Genomic DNA, 23,244 nt, shown 5'->3' with positions numbered 1-23,244 from the left:
CCTGTTTGTAAGCCTCTGGGGCTGAAGGATAACCATCAGTTTTAAATACAGTTTTCTGGGTTTACACCTAAAGTATTGCTTGGACGTGTGGAAGGAAAGCTGTCAACAAGGAGGATTTGGAAAACACCCTATTGGGAGATTAACAAGGACAGAGCCCGGTGCTGTCTGTGGATGTGTGAGTACGTGCGTGCAGGAGAGACAGGAACGGATGGAGGGACAGGACATCCCAGCGTGTGGCAGATGGAGGAGGGAGGTGGGGGTGAGGAGCCTGGTGGAAGGGGCAGACATGTTTTTCATCTGAACCGGTGATAAAGTGGCGAGCAGTGGCCCCCGGAGCAGCGGACAACACAGCCAGCACAGAAAGAGTCGCGGAGACAGGAGCAGGAGGAGAACCGAGCACCGCGCAGCCTGCAGCCGCTGGAGCCAGAGCAACACATCGGGGAGGGGAGCAGCGGGGAACCGAGTACTGCGGACGGAGCGACGTTTTATAACCCTGCGAACAGGTGAGAAAGGAGCGCGGATCAAATAAATTCAACAGATTCAATTTGTTTTTGTTAAGAAGTGACACTGAGAAGGGTGTCAAAGCCAATTGTATTCATTATGGTCAAAATGCATGAGAAAAAAATGCGCCATAAAGGAGGAAAATTCAAATTAAAGGTCATCGGGTCACAAACTCACTAATGAAACGCACGTTGAAATGTTTAACTTGCAGCTTTAATAAATCGACTTGACTTGAAAATATCCTTTTTAGCCCGAGTTATGCAGGCTTCAGCTTATTGCTGGAGTCTCGCTTTTAACATTGCAGTCCAGGTCAGGCAAATCTCTTCTCCATTACATTTCATTCTTCCTGCAGGTTGGCTCAGCAGCTTCCCTACACTATAAAAATGAATTTTACAAGATACAGAATTGTTGCCATTAAAATAATTTACATTTCAACCATGTGCATGAATTTATAATAATGCACATGTTCAACAATGGTAAAATTGTAAAATTTTTAGGTATCTAAATCACAGAATGTTTTCTTCAGAAATATTGATTACAATCTACACAAATAAAACCTGTGGGAGTCTTTAAGCTCATTTTATTAATAGAAATCCATCAGTTTATTTTTTGAGAGTATAAGCTCTCTTTTTTTAACAGTGAAATCTTGTATATTGGACAAATGGTATATTACCCTGTAGCTCCAAATGTGTAACAACAAACACATCAAGGGCCAATCCTGAGTTTATTTTGGTCACGTCCAACAGATTTGTTTAAGTAGTGCTATGTAGGTTAGTCTGCACACCAGCCAGTAGCTGTTCAGAATAAACAACTATGCATGTCAGCCATCTCTGCACGGTGCCTCAGTGCCAGCTAATTAGGCCCACCATGTATGGGTCAGCTGGTTGGCAGTTCTTCCATGCATGCTGTCCAAAAGTGGCACAATGTAATAAATATATAAATGTTTAAATTATGACTTAGACATGTAAATTAAAAAATAAAAATAGCAAACAAATACATAAATAGTTATTACATCTATAATTTGTTAAATATGTCATCAATACAAAATGTTATAATTTATGCACATTTTGTGGGCGGGTCTAACACTGCTCAAATCAGTATAATTGATCAGAAGTTGAATGGCTGTGCAATTAACTAATCAGATGTTAGAGCCTATTTGATGAGGCATAGTGACAATTTAAATTATTTCATAGTTTGTGGCACAGCAACCGTAAAATCATAAAATAAATAATTTAATTATTCAACTTATTTTATTATATATCAACTTTATTATTCAGTTATGCATTTAAAAATATTCCGACATTTAGATGATTATAATTCAATTCCTATACATTTATTCGCTAATTGATCCCTATTTGATCTTATAAATAGTGCGCAATGTTGATCAAATATGTATATATCTGATTATTACTACAAATATATAGACATATTTCAGATTTGATAAATCTCAAAAAGTGTTTTAAAAAATCTCTGTACAGTGTAGGATATCTCAGTTCAACTTTAAGCACTTGAGATATTTTGAATTTCGGTCAAAGATTCCAAATACCTTGAAAGAAATAATCCTTTAGTTTAGCACAAATCATCAGTGTCGTCAACATAACAACCATATATTCTAACAGTGCTAAAATTGTGCACAATATGGGAGTGGGGGGCCTCAAATCTGACTAGACATGCACATAAGTAGTAGAAAACTTGTTGGGCATTCTTCAAAAGGAACTCAATTTTTGTTTTTTTAATTGAAACATGGTGCCGCCACATCACTGAAGTGCGCCCTGGGCAACTATCCATATCACTCATATCAAACGCAAGCCCTGGAGACAGCACAGACTCACACTACACAAAACAACTCGCCCAAAATGAAAACAATTGCTATAATTCTGTTTTTTTTTAAATAAACCTGAATAAATCTACCCTCAGTTCTGTGTGTTATTCTGTATTAATCAGTGGTTGTGTTATTTTACCTGTTGCGTTTTAATATTAGGACTCATTGTCTGCCGCTCTCCAGTGTGCTGAACTCCTTTCCAGACCTTCTTATATCAGCAGAGATGGTTGTCACTTCTCCCACTCTGCTGTTGATATGCATACACCTGGCAGCTGTCCACGGGGCCCTCTCAGAAGGGGTCTGTCTCCAGGACGGCAAGCATAAGACCACGCCCGGTCCAGAGCCACACTTGTCTGAGTGTGGGATGTATGCCGACAGTGAGTGTGCACACTCCGTGAGGTTCACCATAAATGTGAGTGGGCAGAAGTGGCAAAACATTTTTTTCTGCCTTTGCTGCTGCAGACAACTGCTGTACTGAGGAAGACATCCAGGATATTGCCTATGTTCCTTCTGACAGCAATAAGAATGAACCCTGGGACAAGTGTGGCCCTCTGAGCCTTGAGTAAGTCACATCCATTCTCCTGCTACACCATTCTTTCAACCGCTTGCTAATAATGTATATTTCTTTAATATTTCTCTATTTCATATTGGAATTGTGAGTCACATACAGAGCCATGTAAAAGTATTCATACCCCTTGAACCTTTCCACATTAGGTCAAATTACAACCCACCACATTCAATGTATTTTATCAGAACTTTATGTGACAGATGAAGACAAGTTTATGCATATAAATTCCAGTAAAATACATTGACGTTTGACAGGACGTAATGTAAAAATATTCAAAGGGGTGAATACTTTTGAAAGGCTTCCCCCATCATGAAAACCATGATAAAAAGTGTTTTTTTCCCACACATGTGCACAGTACCAGTCATGTGCTTATATTTACCCTTGCTGTCTTTGCCTTCCCAGTGACAATGTGGGTCAGTGAGAGTTTGCAGTCTCCACTTGACGGCTCCTAATGTTGGTTGAAAACTGATTACATGTGTCTCCCTAGGTGCGAAGACTTTCTGAAGCGTGTGTCGTGTTTTTACCGCTGCTCCCCTGACGCCTCCCGCTGGCCTCATCCTCACCGCCGCTCCTACATCCAGGCGGTGCCACTCTGCCACAGCTTCTGTCGTGACTGGTGAGGATGCCAAACACGGCGCCCAGCGAGAATAAATCAAACTCAGTCCCTGTCCCCCCTCACATATAAAGCTCTCCAGGGAAAAGGTTATAGTTTTGTAAAACAACAGTGGTCAGCATCAAGGCAAAGTGCCCTATACATACAAACAGTCGACAGATTTTTCTGAAATTTCTGGGTTAACAAGTCAATAATAGATCTGAAGGTTTATTCTTGATGTTTTGTGAAAAAAAAGTAACAGAGCAGGAGATCATTCTTTAAATGTTGGAAAATAACTAATGCAAACACAGAACGAGAATGTTAAGAGGCTGAGGCAAGTCCTTTGAGCACCTGCAAAGAAATAAATCTATAAACTTCCCAATGAACTCAAACATTTAATCAGCTTTCATGCTTTGGGAATTTATTTTGACTGACTGTAAGCTGCATCTGAATAAACAGTCTGACATTATGGAAATATATGCCGGCTTTTGCTTCCAAGACCAAGATGAGAGAAACAATATCCTATTTGTGCAGATTATTTGGAGAGACAAATCCACAGCCCAACAGTAGATCATGTGGTCGAAAGCCCAAAATGTGCAACAATTGCATTTTCTACACTCTAAAAACGGTGATGTTAAAGACAACACAATTTGACAACTCATTACTTTGTGAGATATGGACTCGTCCAGGCTTTGGTCGATAAACACAAAAGGGTTGGGTTAAGGGTTTTACCCAGCAAACTGGGTTAGAGTTAAGTTTCTAATCTCTATCATTAAAGCTTCCATGAAGTGTTGAGAAAAAAAAATTGGATTTTATTATTTATTTCTGTATAAAAATCACTAGATAAAATAATAAAAACAACCTCATAATGTATAAAGACTTAATCAACAGTTGACTCTAAATAACAAACATTATGCTCAGTATAGAACACGGAAGGTAGCCTGTCTGTACTGATTTTGTTTTACCAATTGTTTGGTCAAAATGTATTGAACATAGCTAGCACTAGTTTGTGCTATAAGCGGGTAAAGGGTTAAAGTCATCCTAAGTGAATAAGCTCTTTCTCAAGTTTGAATTGAATTCCTTTAAGATAGAACCCAGGTAGTTGACGGTCAGTTAGACGGTCTTCTTCTAAGGTTCAGCCTATCCATAAGGGGGTGCCACAAGGCTCTGTACTTGGCCATTGTTATTTACCTTGTACATAAATGATATTAGAGTGAATATTTTAAATGCAGCCCTTCAATTGTCTTTTTTGGACGTTCTGCAGAAGCTGAGCATGCGATCACACATTTCCACCACTCCCATGTTGCTGTTGTATTCTACAACCACTGCAGGTCTTGTGACTTGAACTTGCTGCTTTTTTTTTAACCATCTGGAACAGGTATCCTGGGGCACAACCCCATGGGAAGTTGATGCCATCACAATAAGCTTGTTGTCCATCCACTTGGTGACTGCAATTTCATCAAGGTCTCCATACAATCATTTATGATGACCCCTGTTATTTTTTGCTCAGGACCTTGTGGCACTCTTTTGGAATCGATTCTTCTGAATTGTTCCTGTAGCAGACAGGCCCCTTTCCTGAAGAGCATCCAGAAGACTGATAGTGGTGAAATACTGGTCAAAGTAGACCTGTGTTCCTCTGGGGACTGTGTCAGTCAAGCACATGACTGAATTGTCACCTATTCCCAACAGTTGGTTTTGAACAAAGGTGTTCTTGCCTATATAAATTTCAAAGTCCAATACTAGGCCACCTGGAGTTGCAAGAACGAACACCTTTAATCCTGTTGGATTTGGTTTTCCAGGTACTAACTGATGGACTGGACACCTGCTGGTGAATGGCACCATCTGTTCATCAATACAGACCTTTGTTGGCCTGGGTAGGTTTAGGAAACCTTGGAGGACTCTCTTCAGAACTGGTCTGACTTCCCAGAGGGGATCCTTTTTCTTTTCCTCTTCTGGCAATTCCAAGTCAATGCCTAGTCTCAGTGAAGACCAGATCTTGTAGAAACGATCTCTTGGCCGGCAGTCAGGTATGATTGGGAGTCTTGTTTTAGCTCCCAGTACATTTTAATTCTGGGATAACCAAGGTATGCCATGTACACCTATATTCCTTTAAAGGTTCTGATCCCCTCTGGTATTGTGTTCATGCTGATGCCTGAATCAAGTACCATGCATTGGTTGGTAAAGAAGGACAGATCCTCAATTAGTTTCTGGTCAATGTACTGCTGGAAGTACTGCTGTGTACCATCATCTGCAATTCGGCATTCTTCTGATAGAGGCAAGAACCTAAGGGAAAAACAAAACACACTCGGTTGATTTAAGTTATCAACGTGTGTTGTTAATTCATTTAAACAGTAGCTTCGATTTAAAAGCCTACGTGTTGGTTTTGGCTGATAATGGACGATGGCGCACTTCAGCTGGCTCTGTGTCTTCCTCCCCTTCCTCTGGCTCTGCATCTTGGTCAAATTCCTCTTGCTCCTCATCTGCATCATCCTCTCCTATCTCAGCTATTCTCTCTTCGCTCTCTTCTTCTGAGAAGATGTGAGTGTGTCTGAGTCTCCTGTAATGATTCTACTGAGAATCTTCTCTCACTCTGTCATAGAGCTGTCTAAATTAATATGAAACAAACATGAAGAAAGTCCTGATGTGCACTACAGTGAACATGAATAAATCAGTCGTTTTGCCCATGAAAATAGTTGTGCCCTGGAAACTCACTCAAAATATTCCTTAGATGTTTACACGCTAAAAACAATCAAAGTGTAACGTTGAAAAACATCTTAGATATGAAAATCATGCTTACCTTTCCTTGTTCCATAAAGTGGGTTCATCGAGATTGCAGCCATTTTCAAAAGACAGGAAAAGGATGCTTGGCATGCATGGCCACACTCCCACATATGGAATTTAACAAAAATTCAGAATGAAAGACTCACCCTCGCCGTCTCGCCGTCCAATGCGTCTCCCGGCCTTCCAATCGGCATTCAGTCCGCCTGATTCATCATCCAATCGCCTTCCGACGCCTTGTTTTAAAAGGACCTTCGGCTGTGTTCCTCCTCGCTTGTCAGCTGAGCTCATCCCTCCTCCACCCCACCTCCACCATCTTCCTTCCCATCTACTCCTGGCTTCCTCGCTCCCTGGCCGCCAATCCACCACCAGTGTCGGATCAGGTGGAAGACATCTCTAAATATAAGCTTTACAATGTTCATCTTAGCTCATATCATTCTCAACATTCATGTCTTCCTCCCAGGTCCGAGCGCCAAAGATATAATTATGTAATTTCACATCATTAAAACCTTTCTAATTGCCAACCCTCTCTTTGTGAGTCTTTTCAGGTTGAAATAATATTTCATTGGAAAGCTATGGTTGTCTTCTTTAAGGAACATCAGGACTCATTAGAGTCACCAGTAACGTATGTGAGGAATTAAGAAAAAACTAATGTGTACTACTGTGTACAAAAAATGAATTGCTGGGTCTCAGGAGGTTAATATTAATTTCCTCACTGGAAAGCAGCTTATGTCCTGCTAACACTCACAGTGTACAAGCTAGGTCCTCACATGACATAATTTAGACAGTACTGGTAAAAATTGACATTCATGGAAAGGTTTATATGTCCCAAATATGTGTCCCTGTAACAATTTATCATGAGATGAGCTTGAACTGACCAAGAGAAGCTTATAAGCTTAACTCGGCATAAAGACTAAAATGAGCTGATCTGGTTCTGCTAAAATGTGCCAAATTCTTTTTGACCAAAACTGCACTGCTACAACTGTGAAATATTTAACTTCATTTTACAGTTTTAAACAGTAATTCAAATTTATTTAATTCATAGTTTTATCTCTATATCACCATTCCTGGATGGCAAATGCTACTCTGATAGCATTAAAATTATGTTCTCTGCCTGGAACAGCCTAACTATGTATTTTCTTGTCTGGAAAAGATTTATAACCCTGGCAGATATAGGTTTAAATTAATCTTTTAATTTAAAGAATGTGATTTTTCTGACTGCAAGTAATATTAATGTTTTGTGGTGGTCTGGCCAGAGAGAGAATCTGTGGAAACTAAAGATTAGGGGATGGCAAGGGGGGCCAGGGGAAAACTACAAAAAGCTGGTCAGCAATTATAAAAAGGGTTTAATTTCTGTAATGCCAGTAAATATTTTACACAGATTATTGAGAAGGTGTATAAGAAATGTTTGACATGCCATTTTTCAATAAAATGCAAAATAAAAATTCTCCTGTTTATTATTTTTTCATAGATGCCTGTCCTTTTCCCCATCAGAAGCAAATGCCTTGGTTAGATCAAAATTATTTTAAATCTAAATCTACCAAGGGTATAGATAACTTTGGGGTTAATTGTATTTATCATGTGACATCATCTATTCAGTGAATCTGCTGTGGGGGTTTTTGTGTTTTAGATCAAATATGTTTTTGTTCTACTGCAATATTCTTCAGGATTTAAAATAATGTGCTCACACATTTCACATCGGTCAGTGTTTCTTTACAGTTTATCATGCAAGCAAAAAAAGACAAAATACACAACGGCATGTCAAATTGTGAGCTTAAGATAAGCTGCATGCTGTTTAAATCTATTTTGTATCCTATTGGTAATTTCATCTGAGCAGCTGAGCAACTGCAGTCTTATATTACATGCGGAAACATGAATATTTGACATTATATAACTTTTATTATGAAAATAATTATGAAAAATATGTTATTACAGAAATAATATTTATCAATCAGCAGCTAGTTTTTTGCCATTTGTGAATTGTCTGGTATCTTTCTTCAGGTTTGACGCCTGTAGGATGGACATGACATGTGCTCGTAACTGGGCCAGAGACCCCAGAGGGCAGAACTGCACTGGAACCTGTGTTCAGTATCAGCAGGTAAACCAAATCCTTTTACACTTATCATTTCATTTTTTTTACCAGTTATTTTCCACTCACAAAAAAAAACACACACACTGATATTTTCAGTGTGGCAGTCCTACAAAGATATTTTATTTATCATCATAATACAATGGAAACACACACCATAACAATTGCCACTGTTCCTGTTACTATTAGGTGTACTTTGTATTTAACGGTTCTTGATTGTTGCCCAATTACAGATGCTTGACAGCAGGGCATTGCAGAAGTATTCATACACCTTTAACCACTCATAGATTATTGTCTCAGTGTTTTCTTCTGAACGCTGGGCACTAGGGCTGCACGGTGACGCAGTTGGTAGCACTGTTGCCTTGCAGCAAGAAGGTTCTGGGTTTGACTCCCAGCCGGTGGTCTTTCTGCATGATGTTTGCTTGTTCTCTCTGTGCATGTGTGGGTTCTCACTGGGTACTCCAGCTTCCTCCCACTGTCCAAAAACATGACTGTTAGGTTTATTGGTTTCACCACCATGTTTCACCACAAGGATGGTCTGTTTATCCTCAAGGTGGTATGCAGTGTCTGTTTTCTGCCACACCTTTTGTTTTGTACGTAGGCCAAAATTTTCAGTTTTGATCTTTGCTGCCCAGAGTACCTTGCTGTGTTCTATGCATGGTTTGTGACAAACTGCAAATGGGAGTCTTTCGAGTACCTTTTAGCAACTCTAACCACGCTTAAATTTTGTGGTTGTGAAAAACAAAACAGGAAAAAGTCAAATGGGTGTGAATAGTTTTGCAGAGCACTGTAAAATTCAAATGAACAGAGTCTATCCAACCCTTTTAGCATTTGTTAAGCTGAGCCCGTCCACACCTCAGCTGAAACATACAAACCGGATGAGAACTAGTTATAGGCTGGAATCCCTCAGATCCCCTTATTGTCCTCGATCCTCTGAGTCCCAGAGTGCAAGTAGACGGCGTGAAACTGCGTCACAGTATGTGAGAGAAGGGTTAACAGAGCAGGCCAACACAGTTGGCTGAAGCGTGAAAGAGTCTGGCCCTGCTTCACTGGGCAGGAGCCAGCTGGGTGATTTAAAAAGAAGCGGAGTGACAGTGGAGGCTGGTGTGCAGCCGAGGCCTGCAGCAAACTAACTCTCACACATCACACCCTATGACAATCTGTCTCATAATGTGCCTGTCTGTCTCTCTGTCTCCCTGTTTCCACTGCCCCTCCTTATCTTCCTTATCCTCTCCTTCTATAATACTGTTCTCATGCACAAATGAATGAGCACACACCCACAGACCACAGATCTAATAAGGCTGCCTGCTGGTTATTAGACGATAAGCAGAAATTGCAGAGTGTATTAAGAGCGAGAATGCAGAGGGAAGATCTCTGCATGTTTCTGTGGGTGTATTGTCTGCAAATTTCTGGGGCTTTTTGCGCTTGCCGTGGCTCATTTTCATGTAGGGCAACACTAATGCTGCAAATAGGCTGCAAGAAATTTAAGCCGCTCTGAAATGGATGAGTACAGAAATGTCTTAAACAAATGGATGCAATTAGAAAAATGTGAGAGCAGTCAGCAAATTCAACAAATCACCGCTTCTGAAGAGAACACAAACAAAAGAGCTTGCCTCTCTTGTTCTTAAAAGGTTCACAGCGGTGCAGTTGCTCGCTTTCTGTCCAGGCAGCAGAGAAAGGGCTGATTTACTCAAGGCTGGCGCAGCTCACCTCACGTGTGCCGCACTGCAAAGCAAAACTCTAAACCTGCAGGCCTTGTTTGGTTTCCACCACAGCTCTGTCTCTGATGATGTGGGTAAATGTGTGGGTGAATAGCAAATATACATAGATGAAGGTAGGATGTGAGAATGCAGATTGTGGAAGATGTCAGTTAGAATAGCAAGTTAATACATTTAGTAGCACACCTACAAAAAAAAACTATCTGGCACTCTCTGCATCACTCTGTTTTTTGTAGTTTTTTTGTTACATCATTTGCCTCCCTAGATCCTCTCACAGAGACACTCAGTGTCTCTGACTATGTAGGAGAGAGGTTAGAACTGCAAAAACAATGCATATCTGTTTTCTGCACTCTGACACAAGACTTCCAGCACTACATTTGTGGCATTTTCTAGTAAATCAGGAGACTAAAAGGACACTAGAACCTATATAATTTATAATAACAAAACATAACACAACAAGACGTAGCAGAAATATAGTGGGTTGCAAAAGTAATCCTTTGCCTTGAACCTTTTCACGAGTAGCGCAAATGCAAATCTAACAAGACATGGCTCTCTACCTAAACTAAAAGGTCAGGTGAGAAGAGCAATAATCTAAGAAGCAGCTAAGAAACGGAACTCTGAAAGGGCTGCAGATAATCACACTCAGGTGGGGAGAATCTATCAATAGACCAACTAATGGTTTTGGACTCCTGTCATTTGGCCTTTATGGAACAGTGGCAAAAAGAAAGCCATTGTTGGAAGAAAGCTGTAAGAAGTCCTGTTTGCAGTTTACCACAAACCAGTTGGGCACACAGTGAACAGGTGAAAGAAGGTGCCCTGGTCAGATGCACCCAAATTTGAATTTTTTGACCCACATGCTTACTAACACTGAACATTACTCTGAACACACTATACACAGAGTTAAAGATAACACAGAAGTCGCAGTATCATGCTGTGGGGATGCTTCTCTTCAGAGCAGAGGCTGGTCAGAGTTGATGGGAAAATCAAAGGAGCTAAATACAGGGCAAGGCTGAGAGAAAACATGTTAGAGATCTCGAGACCCTAAACATACAGCCAGATTTACAATGGCATGGTTTAGATCACATAGCCAACCCTAGAAACAGCATAAAACTAGAATATTGTTGGTGCATTTCATTTGTACAAATAAGTCAAAATTACTGAGTTCGAACACACCCCTAAAGTTGAAATTCCAAGTTAAAGGCACTTAACCAAGCCAAACATCAAATTTCAATATAGCTGCCACATGTAGGAAAAGTATTAATAGTTGCCAAAATAGACTCTTTTGTTTACACCTGAATTGTTTGTATAACATTAAATTAGTTTCACACATTAAATATATAAAATTAATAGGAATACACTGTTATCAGGTAATATTGCTATAGCAACCTGGTGACTGAGCAAAACAGTTTGGAACTCCTATTGGTTTACTAACTTATAACTAGAATACAGTTAAATCATCCTGAGAGACAAAGTCTGACTCGTGACATAAATGGAATGCTTTATACTAACTGGTTTCATTAGATGTCTGCAAAATCTTTCATAAGTCAGGTACTACACATGGTAAAGTGACCATATTCCCAATTAAATAGGATTAAAAATAAGAAATACATTTTCCAAATGTTTTAATTCAATGAAAGTCTAAGGTGGATTTTTGTTTCCTTCTCCAGTTTGCTTCTTGGCATAGTGTTGATGCTTTCAGGATGTAAAGGTTAAAATTAAATAAGATAAGGAAAGGAAGAACCTGGAAAGCGAGATGGAGAAAAATGTCTATCTCACTTATTTAATCACAGCATGTCCTGTAAAGCTGCTTTTTCTTCTACTGAATTAAGTTTGGCAGCAAACCATGCCCGCCCGAGGGAGGACAGAAATGTTCATGTTTGTGTTTGTGCTCTCGTGGGTATTATTGGGTCGATGTGATAAGACCAAAGTGTCAGGCAGAGAGCATATGTAGTTAAGAGATGCAGCCATCATCCATTTTGTCCTTCAAACACAGTAAACATATTACATCTTTTTTTTTATCTGCTCTGAGAATCGTCTGTGGCTCTCAATCTTCCAACAGGCAAGAGCATGAAAGGTGGCAGGAGGTTTTGTGGGGAAAAGCTAGAGATATAGCAGGGAGACATACAGCGAGTACAGGGATAAGCAGGAAATGATTAATGCAGGAAGGAGACAGGGGAACTATAGGAGGTGGTGACTCGGCATCCTAATGACTGATTATAGGGAAGGCAAGGCAAGTTTATTTATACAGCACCATTCATACACATGGCAATGCAACGTCCTTTACAAGAAGTCACCAGAGAGGGAAAGAGGCTGAAGCTTACTGCCATCTGTTGCTTCCTACATAATTTGAAGTACCAGCGCCCAGCAAAGGTTTTCATAGCCCTGAATCTTTTTTTCACATTTGGTCACATTACAACCACACACTTCAGTGTATTTCATTGGGATTTGTTTGCAAACATTAACCCAAAGTATTGCATAACTGAAGCGGAAGCAAAGAGATGCATGATTTCACAAAAATTTGAAAGAAGTGCCTCAAGGATTGCCCTGTAAATGGCTCCATATATCTTCTCATCACTTCTGACTAGCTTGCTGTCCCAGTTGAAGAAAAATATCCCCACAGCATGATGCTGCCACCACCATGTGTCAACATGGGGTTGGGGCTGGTAAGAAACCCATTCCTTTTCAAGTTCAAATGCTGACATCAGAGTGTGTCCCAGATTGCTTTTTCAAAATAGAATCTCAGTACAAATAGATGTGCCAATAATGTTCCAAGGTAATAATCCTTTAGTAGGGCTGGCAATGTAATCTAAACCACTCTACTGTAGTTCTGGCTGTATTTTCAGGGTCGTTGTCCTGCTGAAAGGTGAACCTCCACCCCAGGCTCAAGTCTTTTGCAGCCTTTTATAGGTTTTCTTCCAGAATTACCCTGTGTTTAGCTCCATCCATCTTCCAACCAACTCCAACCAGCTCACTTGTCCCTTATAAAGAAAAAAATCCCCACAGCATGATGCTGCCACCACCACGTGTAACAGTGGGGATGATGTATTCAGGGTGATGTGCAGACCTTTTTTGGCATGTTTATCTTTTTGTTTCAAGGGCGAAAAAGTATAAATTTGGACCTGAGCCTCTTCTTCTACATGTTTGTTGTGTCCCCTACATGACTTGCAGAAAATTATACTTAGTTTTCCAGTCCAAAAACTCATGAACATGGACACACCCTTGATCAGATCATCACATTTGGTTTCAGTACAGTTAATCTTTTAACTAATAAAATACACATTTCAGATCATTTTTACTGTTTTAATTTTACACTAGCTTCTGTGACTGGTAACCAGAGAGGCACTCGATGTTTTACACCTATCAATTTCCAGAGTATAGAACATTTTTATCACATTAAGAAAGATCTAAATACTTCTTACAACTCAAATTCCCAAGAACCTAAATTGCTTTTAAGACAATTAACTCTTTAATCGATTGCCCTCATGTGAGAAATGAAATACTGTATCTTTTACTGAGAAATGTGAATCATTTTGCTCCTTTTTGTTAATAAGATTTCTTACATCAGAAACTAAAGTGTATCTTCTTCCTTTACCTCTCAGTATTTAGAGGTACAGCAGAAGTTTAATTCATTTCATCCCCTTTCTCAGTCTTAATTAATGAGAACAACGAATAGCATGAAGTCCTCTTCCTCTATTTTAGATGTTTAACAACAAATGTATTTTTAAAAGTTTAAACCTTTTAATCTCTAGAAATTTTAACAATGTTTAATAAGTATTCATCCTATGGGTTTGTTCTCTTGATTTTTAAATTAGCTGTTGTCCAAACATAATCGAAGAAACCTGGCCTTGACACTGATGATTTTAACAATTAACGGCCGATTTCCAAATTACCTTTAATTGCCAACATTTAAAGAAAGTGCTTTACATTCCGTTTTTAACCTTCTTGAATAGAAAACTTACTTCTTGAGAAATTTGAATGTGGGTTGGTTCTCTTCTTCTAAAAGCTATGAAAGGCATTAGGATGTACTTAGATGCTGGTTATTGTTCTGTTCTGGTATTCCTAGACCTCTCTGCTGCGTTTGATACAGTTGATCACACAGTTTTATTAAATCGTCTCTGGTATTGTTGACTGAGACCGCTCTGGAGTTGTTCACATCTTACCTAAGGGACAGATATGTCTCTCTATCTATTAGTAATACATCCTCCAGATTTGTAAAACCTACCAGTGGTGTACTCCATGGGTCAATACTTGGTTCTTTATTGTTCTCTATTTACATGCTACCACCGGGTCAGGTCATCCACAATCAGAACATCTCTTTTCATTTTTATGCAGATGACTCTGAAATGTATTTATCCTTAAATGCCTCTGACGTCTCTGCAATCATTGATCCCATTACCTGTCTCTCAGACATAAAGGAATCGATGTCTTGGAACATCTTATTGAATGATGATATATCTGAGGTGATGGTTTTTGAACCTGGAGCCCACAGAGATCCTGTCATACAGACACTTCTTTCTTTTGGTTTCTGTTGCACCCCTGAGGCCAGGAACCCGCTAGTAGTCCTGGATTTAGATGTAAACTCTACAAAACACTTTAGTAAAATAAAACAACAGCTATTTTCCCAATAAGAACAGAAATCAGATTTGTCATCTGTCATTGACATACATATCCTTATTTATGCCTTTGTTTCTTGCCATCTTGATAACTGTAATTCATTATTTGCTAACCTGCCACTAAAAGCTCTAAATTGTCTACAGCTTATACAAAACACACAGATCCTAACATTTCCTTCCAACTTTTTCTTCACTGAGCTGGCTAGCTGTGAACAGTCTCATCCCAGTGTTTTTTTTCTGAGCTTCTTTCTCCTTACACTCCTTCTAGGACTGGTTGTCAAACCGACTGTTGCTTTCTCTTCCCAGAGGAATGCATGCAAAGGAGAGGATTTCATAATCAGAGCTCCTCTTTTGTTGAATGCTCTTCCATTTGATATCAGGCAGGCCTCCATGTCCTCTTTTAAAACTCCTTAAAACAATTTTGTAAATCAGCTTATTTTGATTGAGCTCTTATTCTTTTAATATCAGCTTTTGTATTTTATTATAAAATTTTATGTATTTTTTGGTTTGTTTTTATCTACATGAAGCACTGTGTAACTTTGTTTTTAAAAAAATCCTATATAAGTAAAGTTTATTATTATTTTAAGACTAGACTTTTATGGCGTTTCAGCTGTAGCATTTTTTAACAGCACTTCCAGATTTGGGGAGTGCACAGGACTTGGCTGCTTCTCTGATTAATGCAGTCCTTATCCAGCCATTCAGTTTAGACGGACCACCCTCTCCTATGGGGTTTGCAGTTGGGTCATAATTTTTCACAGTATTTATACTGGAATTAATTTGCACACACATGGACATGCTAAAGAGGTGACATTGTGATTGTGCTGTGCACTGTGATTTTATTTAGGGGTATCAGAGTGAATGAGTAGAACACATGCGCATAAAACACTTTTTGTATTACCTTTATTCCACTTCAGAATTAAGCACTACTTTGTGTTGTTTTATGACATAAAATCCTAATCACGCACTTTGAAAATCGACATTTTACCGTGGTCAAAATGTGACAGGAGTTCAGGAGATATGTATACGTTTGCCACACATTGTAACCAGCCTAAATTTGCAGGTATACCTTTATTAGAGATGGTTAGAAATGTCTATCTTGTAAAAAACATCATCTTTGTCAGCAGTAATTTGAGTTTTATTAATTCTGTCTTGTCTGAGGGGCCGTTTAGCTCTATTAATCCTCTCTCAGAGGCATGTTAGAGGCGTCGGAGGCTGTTATGTGAACCCTGAAGGTTTTCATAGTCATACATTCTGATTTTCTCTCAAGGACGATGTTGTAGTCAAGGTGAGGAGAGCAGCAGGAGCACAGCAAAGCCACCTGAGAGAGAAAACACCTGGCAGAAGCAACAGATTTTCAAGGCCAGAGCAGCCGTAAAAAGGGCAAATCAATTATTACAGTGGATGTTTATCGCAGTGAGGTAAAGCTCAGGCAGGCCCAAGGGGAAGCGTGAGGAGGACTCAGCACAAAGCTGGCAGGGGTGGAGAGCTGAAAAAAACAAGCATCCATTTATTCCTGGCACCAAGAAGGTTAAACAAAAACAGAAAAACGTTCAAAATATTTTCCACAACTCATGGTGGTGCTTGTGCTGGGCTTCTAACAATCAGCCTAGTTTGCCTTCTTACCAGTAGGAGTATCAGTCCAAACTGTCTAAATGCATCTCTACAAAGTGGTCAGGATAACTCATAGTACAAGATTTGTTAGAAATACAATGTGGCTGCAGTGCAAAAGATTGAAAACAATCTGACATTTTCCTTCCTCTTCACAATTAAACATGAATTTGTCCTAATCTATTGTATAAAATCCCACCCAAAAACAAAATTTGACTTACATGAGTATTTTTGCGACACACCGGATATCTTAATCCCCGTCAAATTCATCATGGATGATGTATTAAACAGATTCCAATATCCTCCCCACTTGTACATGTAGTGGAATTTTCTTATCAAAGTGGGAGAGAAGTTGACTCACAACAAGAGAAAATCTGGACTTTGTCTTTTTAAAATTTATTCAAAGGCAGTCAGCGTTTGAATGACTCTGTCACTAAGCAAGTCAGTTAAGCAGAGCCCCGAACACCAGTCCCACACATGTATTTATACCAAACATGACAGTGTTATCTAAACTTCAAAGAGTCTGTGTTTTATGGCCCTAGACCCTCCTCAAGTTATCTATGAGCAGACCATCTGCTCTTCCTGAGACATCACCCTAAATGATGGGTTTTAACCATTAAACTTCTGATAATGGCTTTACAGCTTCCAACACAGATGTTCTGAGGTGAGAGGTAACCTAAGGGTCATACACTTTGGAACACTTAACAGTAAGAATTTCCATCACATACACAACCCACAAAAAGAACTGACAACATGTGAATACCCCGTGCACGGATCCCAAAATGCAAATGCTTCTCAGTAGTGGTAAGGGCTGTGTTCAGTAATTACATTTTACACCACGTTCTGCTTATCCTCCTCTATAGCCAGAGAGCAAAGGTTGATTTTGCATGCAGGACCTCCACCCTGAATTACATTATCATGGTCCACAACAATGCAGTTGAAGGGACAAGCTCAGCCCAGATTAGATTAAAACCATCATGACATTTGTGAGTTGGCAACTCCGGATTGCAAATTGGAATTCCTTACATTTATTTAAGCAGGAAAGACTTCTTTAAATTAAAATTTGTTTTATCAGCATGTCCTTGCTAAAGATGCACAGATGCCCTTCACACAGTGATACACCTTCTGTTTGTATACACGCAGTATTTCTACAGAAGACTGGCTTGATGATGCATTAATATGAGAAAAATAACCTGCTGAAAAATGTAAGAAGCCAGAGACCAAGAATATGCGAATAAGTCATTGGTTGCTATGGTGATGCCCACCTTTCTGGGAGGTAGCGGGAAGCTCTACAGTGCCACTGTTTGTGTCAGTCCATTGTTCATTCCCAAAGATTATTTGTTAAATGAGCTTTAGTCAGTCAGTCATTTTCTACCGCTTATTCCATAGTGGGTCGTGGGGGAGCTGGTGCCTATCTCCAGCAGTCTATGGGCGAGAGGCGGGGTACACCCTGGACAGATCGCCAGTCCATCACAGGGCAACACACATACAACCATGCACACACTCATTCACACTCCTAAGGGCTATTTAGAGAGATCAATTAACCTAACAGGCATGTCTTTGGACTTTGGGAGGAAGCCAGAGTACCCGGTGAGAACCCACGCATGCACTGGGAGAACATGCAAACTCCATGCAGAAAGACCCCCGGCCAGGAATCGAACCCAGGACCTTCTTGCTGCAAGGCAACAGTGCTACCAACTGCCCCACCATGCAGCCCCAAATGAGCTTTAAAAAATCTGAAAAGATTTATAGTTTTTTTTTTGAGTTGTCTATATACCAGAATTAATAGTTTTATCAATCAAAGCAGCCCCAGATCATTACACTACCACCACCATGTTTGAGTCTAAATATGATGTTCCTTTTCTGAAATCCTGTTAGTTTTACCCTAGATGTAATGGGACAGACAAAATTTTCCACTTTTGTCTCGTCAGTCCCCAGAATATTTTCCCAAAAGTCATGGGCATCAGCAAGATGTTTTTGGCAAATAGAAGACTGGTCTTTGTGTTTCTTTTTGTTTTAGTCAGTAGCACTTTGGAACTCTCCAACAGATGCCATAGTTGCTATTGAATTGTGAACTCTGACCTTAACTGAGACATGTGAGGCCTGGTGTTTTATTTTAGGTTCTAAAATAAAACGACGATATGAGAACAAACATGTGAGTGGCAAATTCATGATTGACATATTTCAGCTATAGTCAATCAAGCGTTCTTTACTTGTCTTTTTCTACACATTTGAAAAGTATCCTCAAAACACTGATACCATATGATGCCCTTAGAGTATTTATTTCTAAACATTGTGAATTTAGTCTATGTGTTTATGTTTTAAACATTTTAAATCTGAAAAGACATCTGAAATTGAAGCTGAAGGAAATAAATTTTCACTCTCTAGTCACAGACTATGAAATGAATGCATTGGTTTTTATAGTAAATTTTTTGATTTAACCAAATTTATCCATTTGTGTGGTTTGTGTGCCTGCAGATGTATCAGCATGGCAGGGATCTCTGCGAGAGCCTCTGGGGTGATGCCTTCATGACGGTGGAGGATGACCAGCAGGAAGTAGGAGAGGCAGGAGAGACTGGAGCGGAGGGTCGCCCCTGTGGCTGCCTGACCCTCAGTCCCTCGGACAAGGATGTGATCGCAGCCCTCCGGGCCCAGCAGGATGACCCGGAGGAGCTGGACACCACCAAGACTAGCCTGCCTCAGTACCGGGCTCCCTGCAAGGCCAAGATGCTGATACAGGCCAAGAGTGGCAAGAGGGTAAACTCTGTGATCCGCAAGCGCTCGGTGGAGATTGAAGATGTGGAGGGGAGTGGAAGCGGTTTGTAGATCAGGTTCGGTGGCCGTTTAGGAAACGTTATCTCTCTAGTTTCCAATGCATACAGCTTAACTCTAAAAATAAAGGCATAACCTTGATCCTCTAATAAAACTCACCACACTTACTCAGACAAAGATATTTAAATCAAGAGATTTTTGAACAACAATCCATCAGCATGGTAATATGCCATGTTCTACACGTGGTAAAATAAAAACTGCAGTAATATCTGAATCCAGTGTGTCACCCTTCATTATCGGGTTACTTCTCCTATGAAAGTATTAAAAACATAATTTACCTGCATATAAACCACCGTTCTGCTCTTCTGAGACATCTACCTAACTTTAGGCTATTCATTACTTATTTCTTAAATGCAGATCTTACTGTTGTGATACCATTCTGTGCAGTCTGCTGTGAAGTAGTAGAGACAGTCACTCGTAGTCATAATTATGAATCCAATCTAAGTTTTCTTTGACAGGAAACTGGCCTGCATGTGGGCAAAGAGTTGGGATGTGTTTGATACCAGAGAGGGGGTGGAATATTCGGATTTCAAAACAAAGTTTCATTGGTAGTTTCATTACTAATGTTCTGTTGGTGTCTCTTTTATAATTATTTGTAGGGTAAAGTAATGTTAGATGTATGTTTTGTAAAAAAGGAAATCTGGTTTGTCTGGAGGAAGGTGAGCTTGTTTAAATTTGTGTTTTTGTGTTTTTCTTGACGTTCTGAATAAAGACAGCCATTCTAAACGTAACACTGACTTTGTCATTTATAAACCCCTCAGCATACATATGTGGACAGGTTTTAAAGCAGGATTAGACTATAAAACAATATCCCAGGTTTAACATCTGGAAATGGAAACAGTATTGCACAAATGCAAACCTATCAAGACATCGGCGTTCACGGCAGGCTCCACTGTGGGAGAGGAGCTGTGGAGTGAGGGCTGTACAGGTCCTTCTCAAAATATTAGCATATTGTGATAAAGTTAATTATTTTCCATAATGTCATGATGAAAATTTAACATTCATATATTTTAGATTCATTGCACACTAACTGAAATATTTCAGGTCTTTTATTGTCTTAATACGGATGATTTTGGCATACAGCTCATGAAAACCCAAAATTCCTATCTCACAAAATTAGCATATCATTAAAAGGGTCTCTAAACGAGCTATGAACCTAATCATCTGAATCAACGAGTTAACTCTAAACACCTGCAAAAGATTCCTGAGGCCTTTAAAACTCCCAGCCTGGTTCATCACTCAAAACCCCAATCATGGGTAAGACTGCCGACCTGACTGCTGTCCAGAAGGCCACTATTGATACCCTCAAGCAAGAGGGTAAAACACAGAAAGAAATTTCTGAACAAATAGGCTGTTCCCAGAGTGCTGTATCAAGGCACCTCAGTGGGAAGTCTGTGGGAAGGAAAAAGTGTGGCAGAAAACGCTGCACAACGAGAAGAGGTGACCGGACCCTGAGGAAGATTGTGGAGAAGGGCCGATTCCAGACCTTGGGGGACCTGCGGAAGCAGTGGACTGAGTCTGGAGTAGAAACATCCAGAGCAGGATATGGGCTACAGGTGCCGCATTCTCCAGGTCAAGCCACTTTTGAACCAGAAACAGCGGCAGAAGCGCCTGACCTGGGCTACAGAGAAGCAGCATTGGACTGTTGCTCAGTGGTCCAAAGTACTTTTTTCGGATGAAAGCAAATTCTGCATGTCATTCGGAAATCAAGGTGCCAGAGTCTGGAGGAAGACTGGGGAGAAGGAAATGCCAAAATGCCAGAAGTCCAGTGTCAAGTACCCACAGTCAGTGATGGTCTGGGGTGCTGTGTCAGCTGCTGGTGTTGGTCCACTGTGTTTTATCAAGGGCAGGGTCAATGCAGCTAGCTATCAGGAGATTTTGGAGCACTTCATGCTTCCATCTGCTGAAAAGCTTTATGGAGATGAAGATTTCATTTTTCAGCACGACCTGGCACCTGCTCACAGTGCCAAAACCACTGGTAAATGGTTTACTGACCATGGTATCACTGTGCTCAATTGGCCTGCCAACTCTCCTGACCTGAACCCCATAGAGAATCTGTGGGATATTGTGAAGAGAACGTTGAGAGACTCAAGACCCAACACTCTGGATGAGCTAAAGGCCGCTATCGAAGCATCCTGGGCCTCAGCAGTGCCACAGGCTGATTGCCTCCACGCCACGCCACATTGAAGCAGTCATTTCTGCCAAAAGATTCCCGACCAAGTATTGAGTGCATAACTGTACATGATTATTTGAAGGTTGACGTTTTTTGAATTAAAAACACTTTTCTTTTATTGGTCGGATGAAATATGCTAATTTTGTGAGATAGGAATTTTGGGTTTTCATGAGCTGTATGCCAAAATCATCCGTATTAAGACAATAAAAGACCTGAAATATTTCAGTTAGTGTGCAATGAATCTAAAATATATGAATGTTAAATTTTCATCATGACATTATGGAAAATAATGAACTTTATCACAATATGCTAATATTTTGAGAAGGACCTGTCTAGCACAGGAGAGAGCAAGAGGGAGGGACCTGTAAATTGTGTTTCAAATTGTGTTAACATTTTCAAGCTATACCCATGGTTTTGTCAGAACTCCCTACTGCATCTTTAGTTAGAGGATTAACCAACAGGGCAATAAACCTAAATCTACATCAGTGGTGTCCAAACCTTTTGTCGCGTGGGGCAAAGTTGTTGGGTCACAAGTACTTACAGGCCAAAAAAATACAATGTTTTAAAAAACTAAAATCACAAAAAATTGTATTGAGAACTTTTTTTACCTGCTCAATGATAAACTGAACATGCAATATTTCAATTAAGCAAATAAAGAGGTCTGATTTGCTTTGATAAGGGATGTGTAAATCATAATAGATCCAAAACCTAAAAAGGTTTTTGCATGTTTGCTAAAAGGCATCTAGTTTACAAACTTTTGGGCTTTTTTGAACAAATGTAGTCTATTCTCAGTTATAAGAAGAGGATTTGGGTCATTATTTCTTTCAAAACACTTGCTGTATTTATCCAAGTTTAGTAAATTATTTAAAAGCAGACTCGGTTTTTCAGTAAACGTTACTGAATAGATGTGATCTTATTAACTAGGAAAGATTGGGTCTACAAAGACAAATACTTTGTGTTGTACCCAACATTTCCATTGTAGGAAGAATTTTATTTTCATTAATAGTTTTGCTCGAATGAAAACAACAAATGTCTCCATCTGCATCACTGCAAAAAGCTGGTTGTTCATAATCTGCTGTATCTAAGCATATTCATGGAAAGTTGAGAAGAAGGAAAATGTATGGAAGAAAAAGTTGCACCAGCAACAGGGATAACCATCAAGCAAAATCGATTCAGGAATTTGGGGGAGCTTCACAAGGAGTGGAGTGAGGCTGGAGTCAGCGTATCAAGTGACGCCCTCTTCAGATGAAAGTAAAGCACTGATGCAGTAATTCATGAAGGGACCCCTAACCAAGTTTTAAGAGCATAGAAATGAGCATACTGCGCAGAAGCCTGATATTTCTGTGTAAAATTTCATTTTTTTATTGATCTTATGTAATTTTCTAATTTTATGAGACACTTTTGGGTTTTCATTACCTGTTAGCCAAAATAATCAAAATTATAAAAATGGCTTGAAATTGAACTACTGTGATATATGAGTTTCACCTTCTGAAATGAGGGACAATAAATATCTAACTTTTTCACGACATTTAAATTTTTGAGATGTAACTGTATATTCGGATTGTCCCTTGCACCATAAAGCACCATAACATGTATTAATATTATTATTATTATTATTTAATATATATTATTATTTATTATTACTCACATTTGTTAACATGAAGCCATCATGATGCATTATTTTATTGATTTTACATCTTACCCTGAAGTGATTTCAATGGTAAAATCTTGAGAAATTATGAGTTATAAAATTGCAGTCCAAACATTTATAATAACCCTAAAAACTTCCAGTCCCAGCACGGGACCTTGTAAAACACCACAAGACATTTTTTATGCCTTTGACTTCGTATTATTGAATGAAACCTTACGTCTAAATTACTTCACCAGTGACATCCAGTCGCTCTTATTTTATATTGCACAATAATATGTATTGTTCAAATTCAGTAGTGA

The 23,244-nt window shown here is 39.5% G+C and overlaps 1 protein-coding gene across 1 annotated transcript; it reads left to right on the top strand.

The window, feature by feature from the left end:
- The first annotated feature begins 219 nt into the window (after positions 1–219).
- LOC124863951 (riboflavin-binding protein-like) lies at positions 220–19,852 on the top strand. The gene is made up of 6 exons (XM_047358530.1): positions 220–503; positions 2,483–2,700; positions 2,786–2,885; positions 3,379–3,507; positions 8,263–8,359; positions 18,768–19,852. Exons 2-6 carry the CDS (start codon positions 2,547–2,549, stop codon positions 19,113–19,115), a joined length of 828 nt encoding a protein of 275 aa, XP_047214486.1. The 5' UTR covers positions 220–503; positions 2,483–2,546; the 3' UTR covers positions 19,116–19,852.
- The last annotated feature ends 3,392 nt before the right edge of the window (positions 19,853–23,244 follow it).

The sequence above is a fragment of the Girardinichthys multiradiatus genome, chromosome Y, assembly GCF_021462225.1.
Source record: "Girardinichthys multiradiatus isolate DD_20200921_A chromosome Y, DD_fGirMul_XY1, whole genome shotgun sequence".
NCBI classification, from domain to species: Eukaryota; Metazoa; Chordata; class Actinopteri; order Cyprinodontiformes; family Goodeidae; genus Girardinichthys; species Girardinichthys multiradiatus.
The sequence above is the reverse complement of the archived record's forward strand: the minus strand, read 5'-3'. Positions and strand labels throughout refer to the sequence as shown.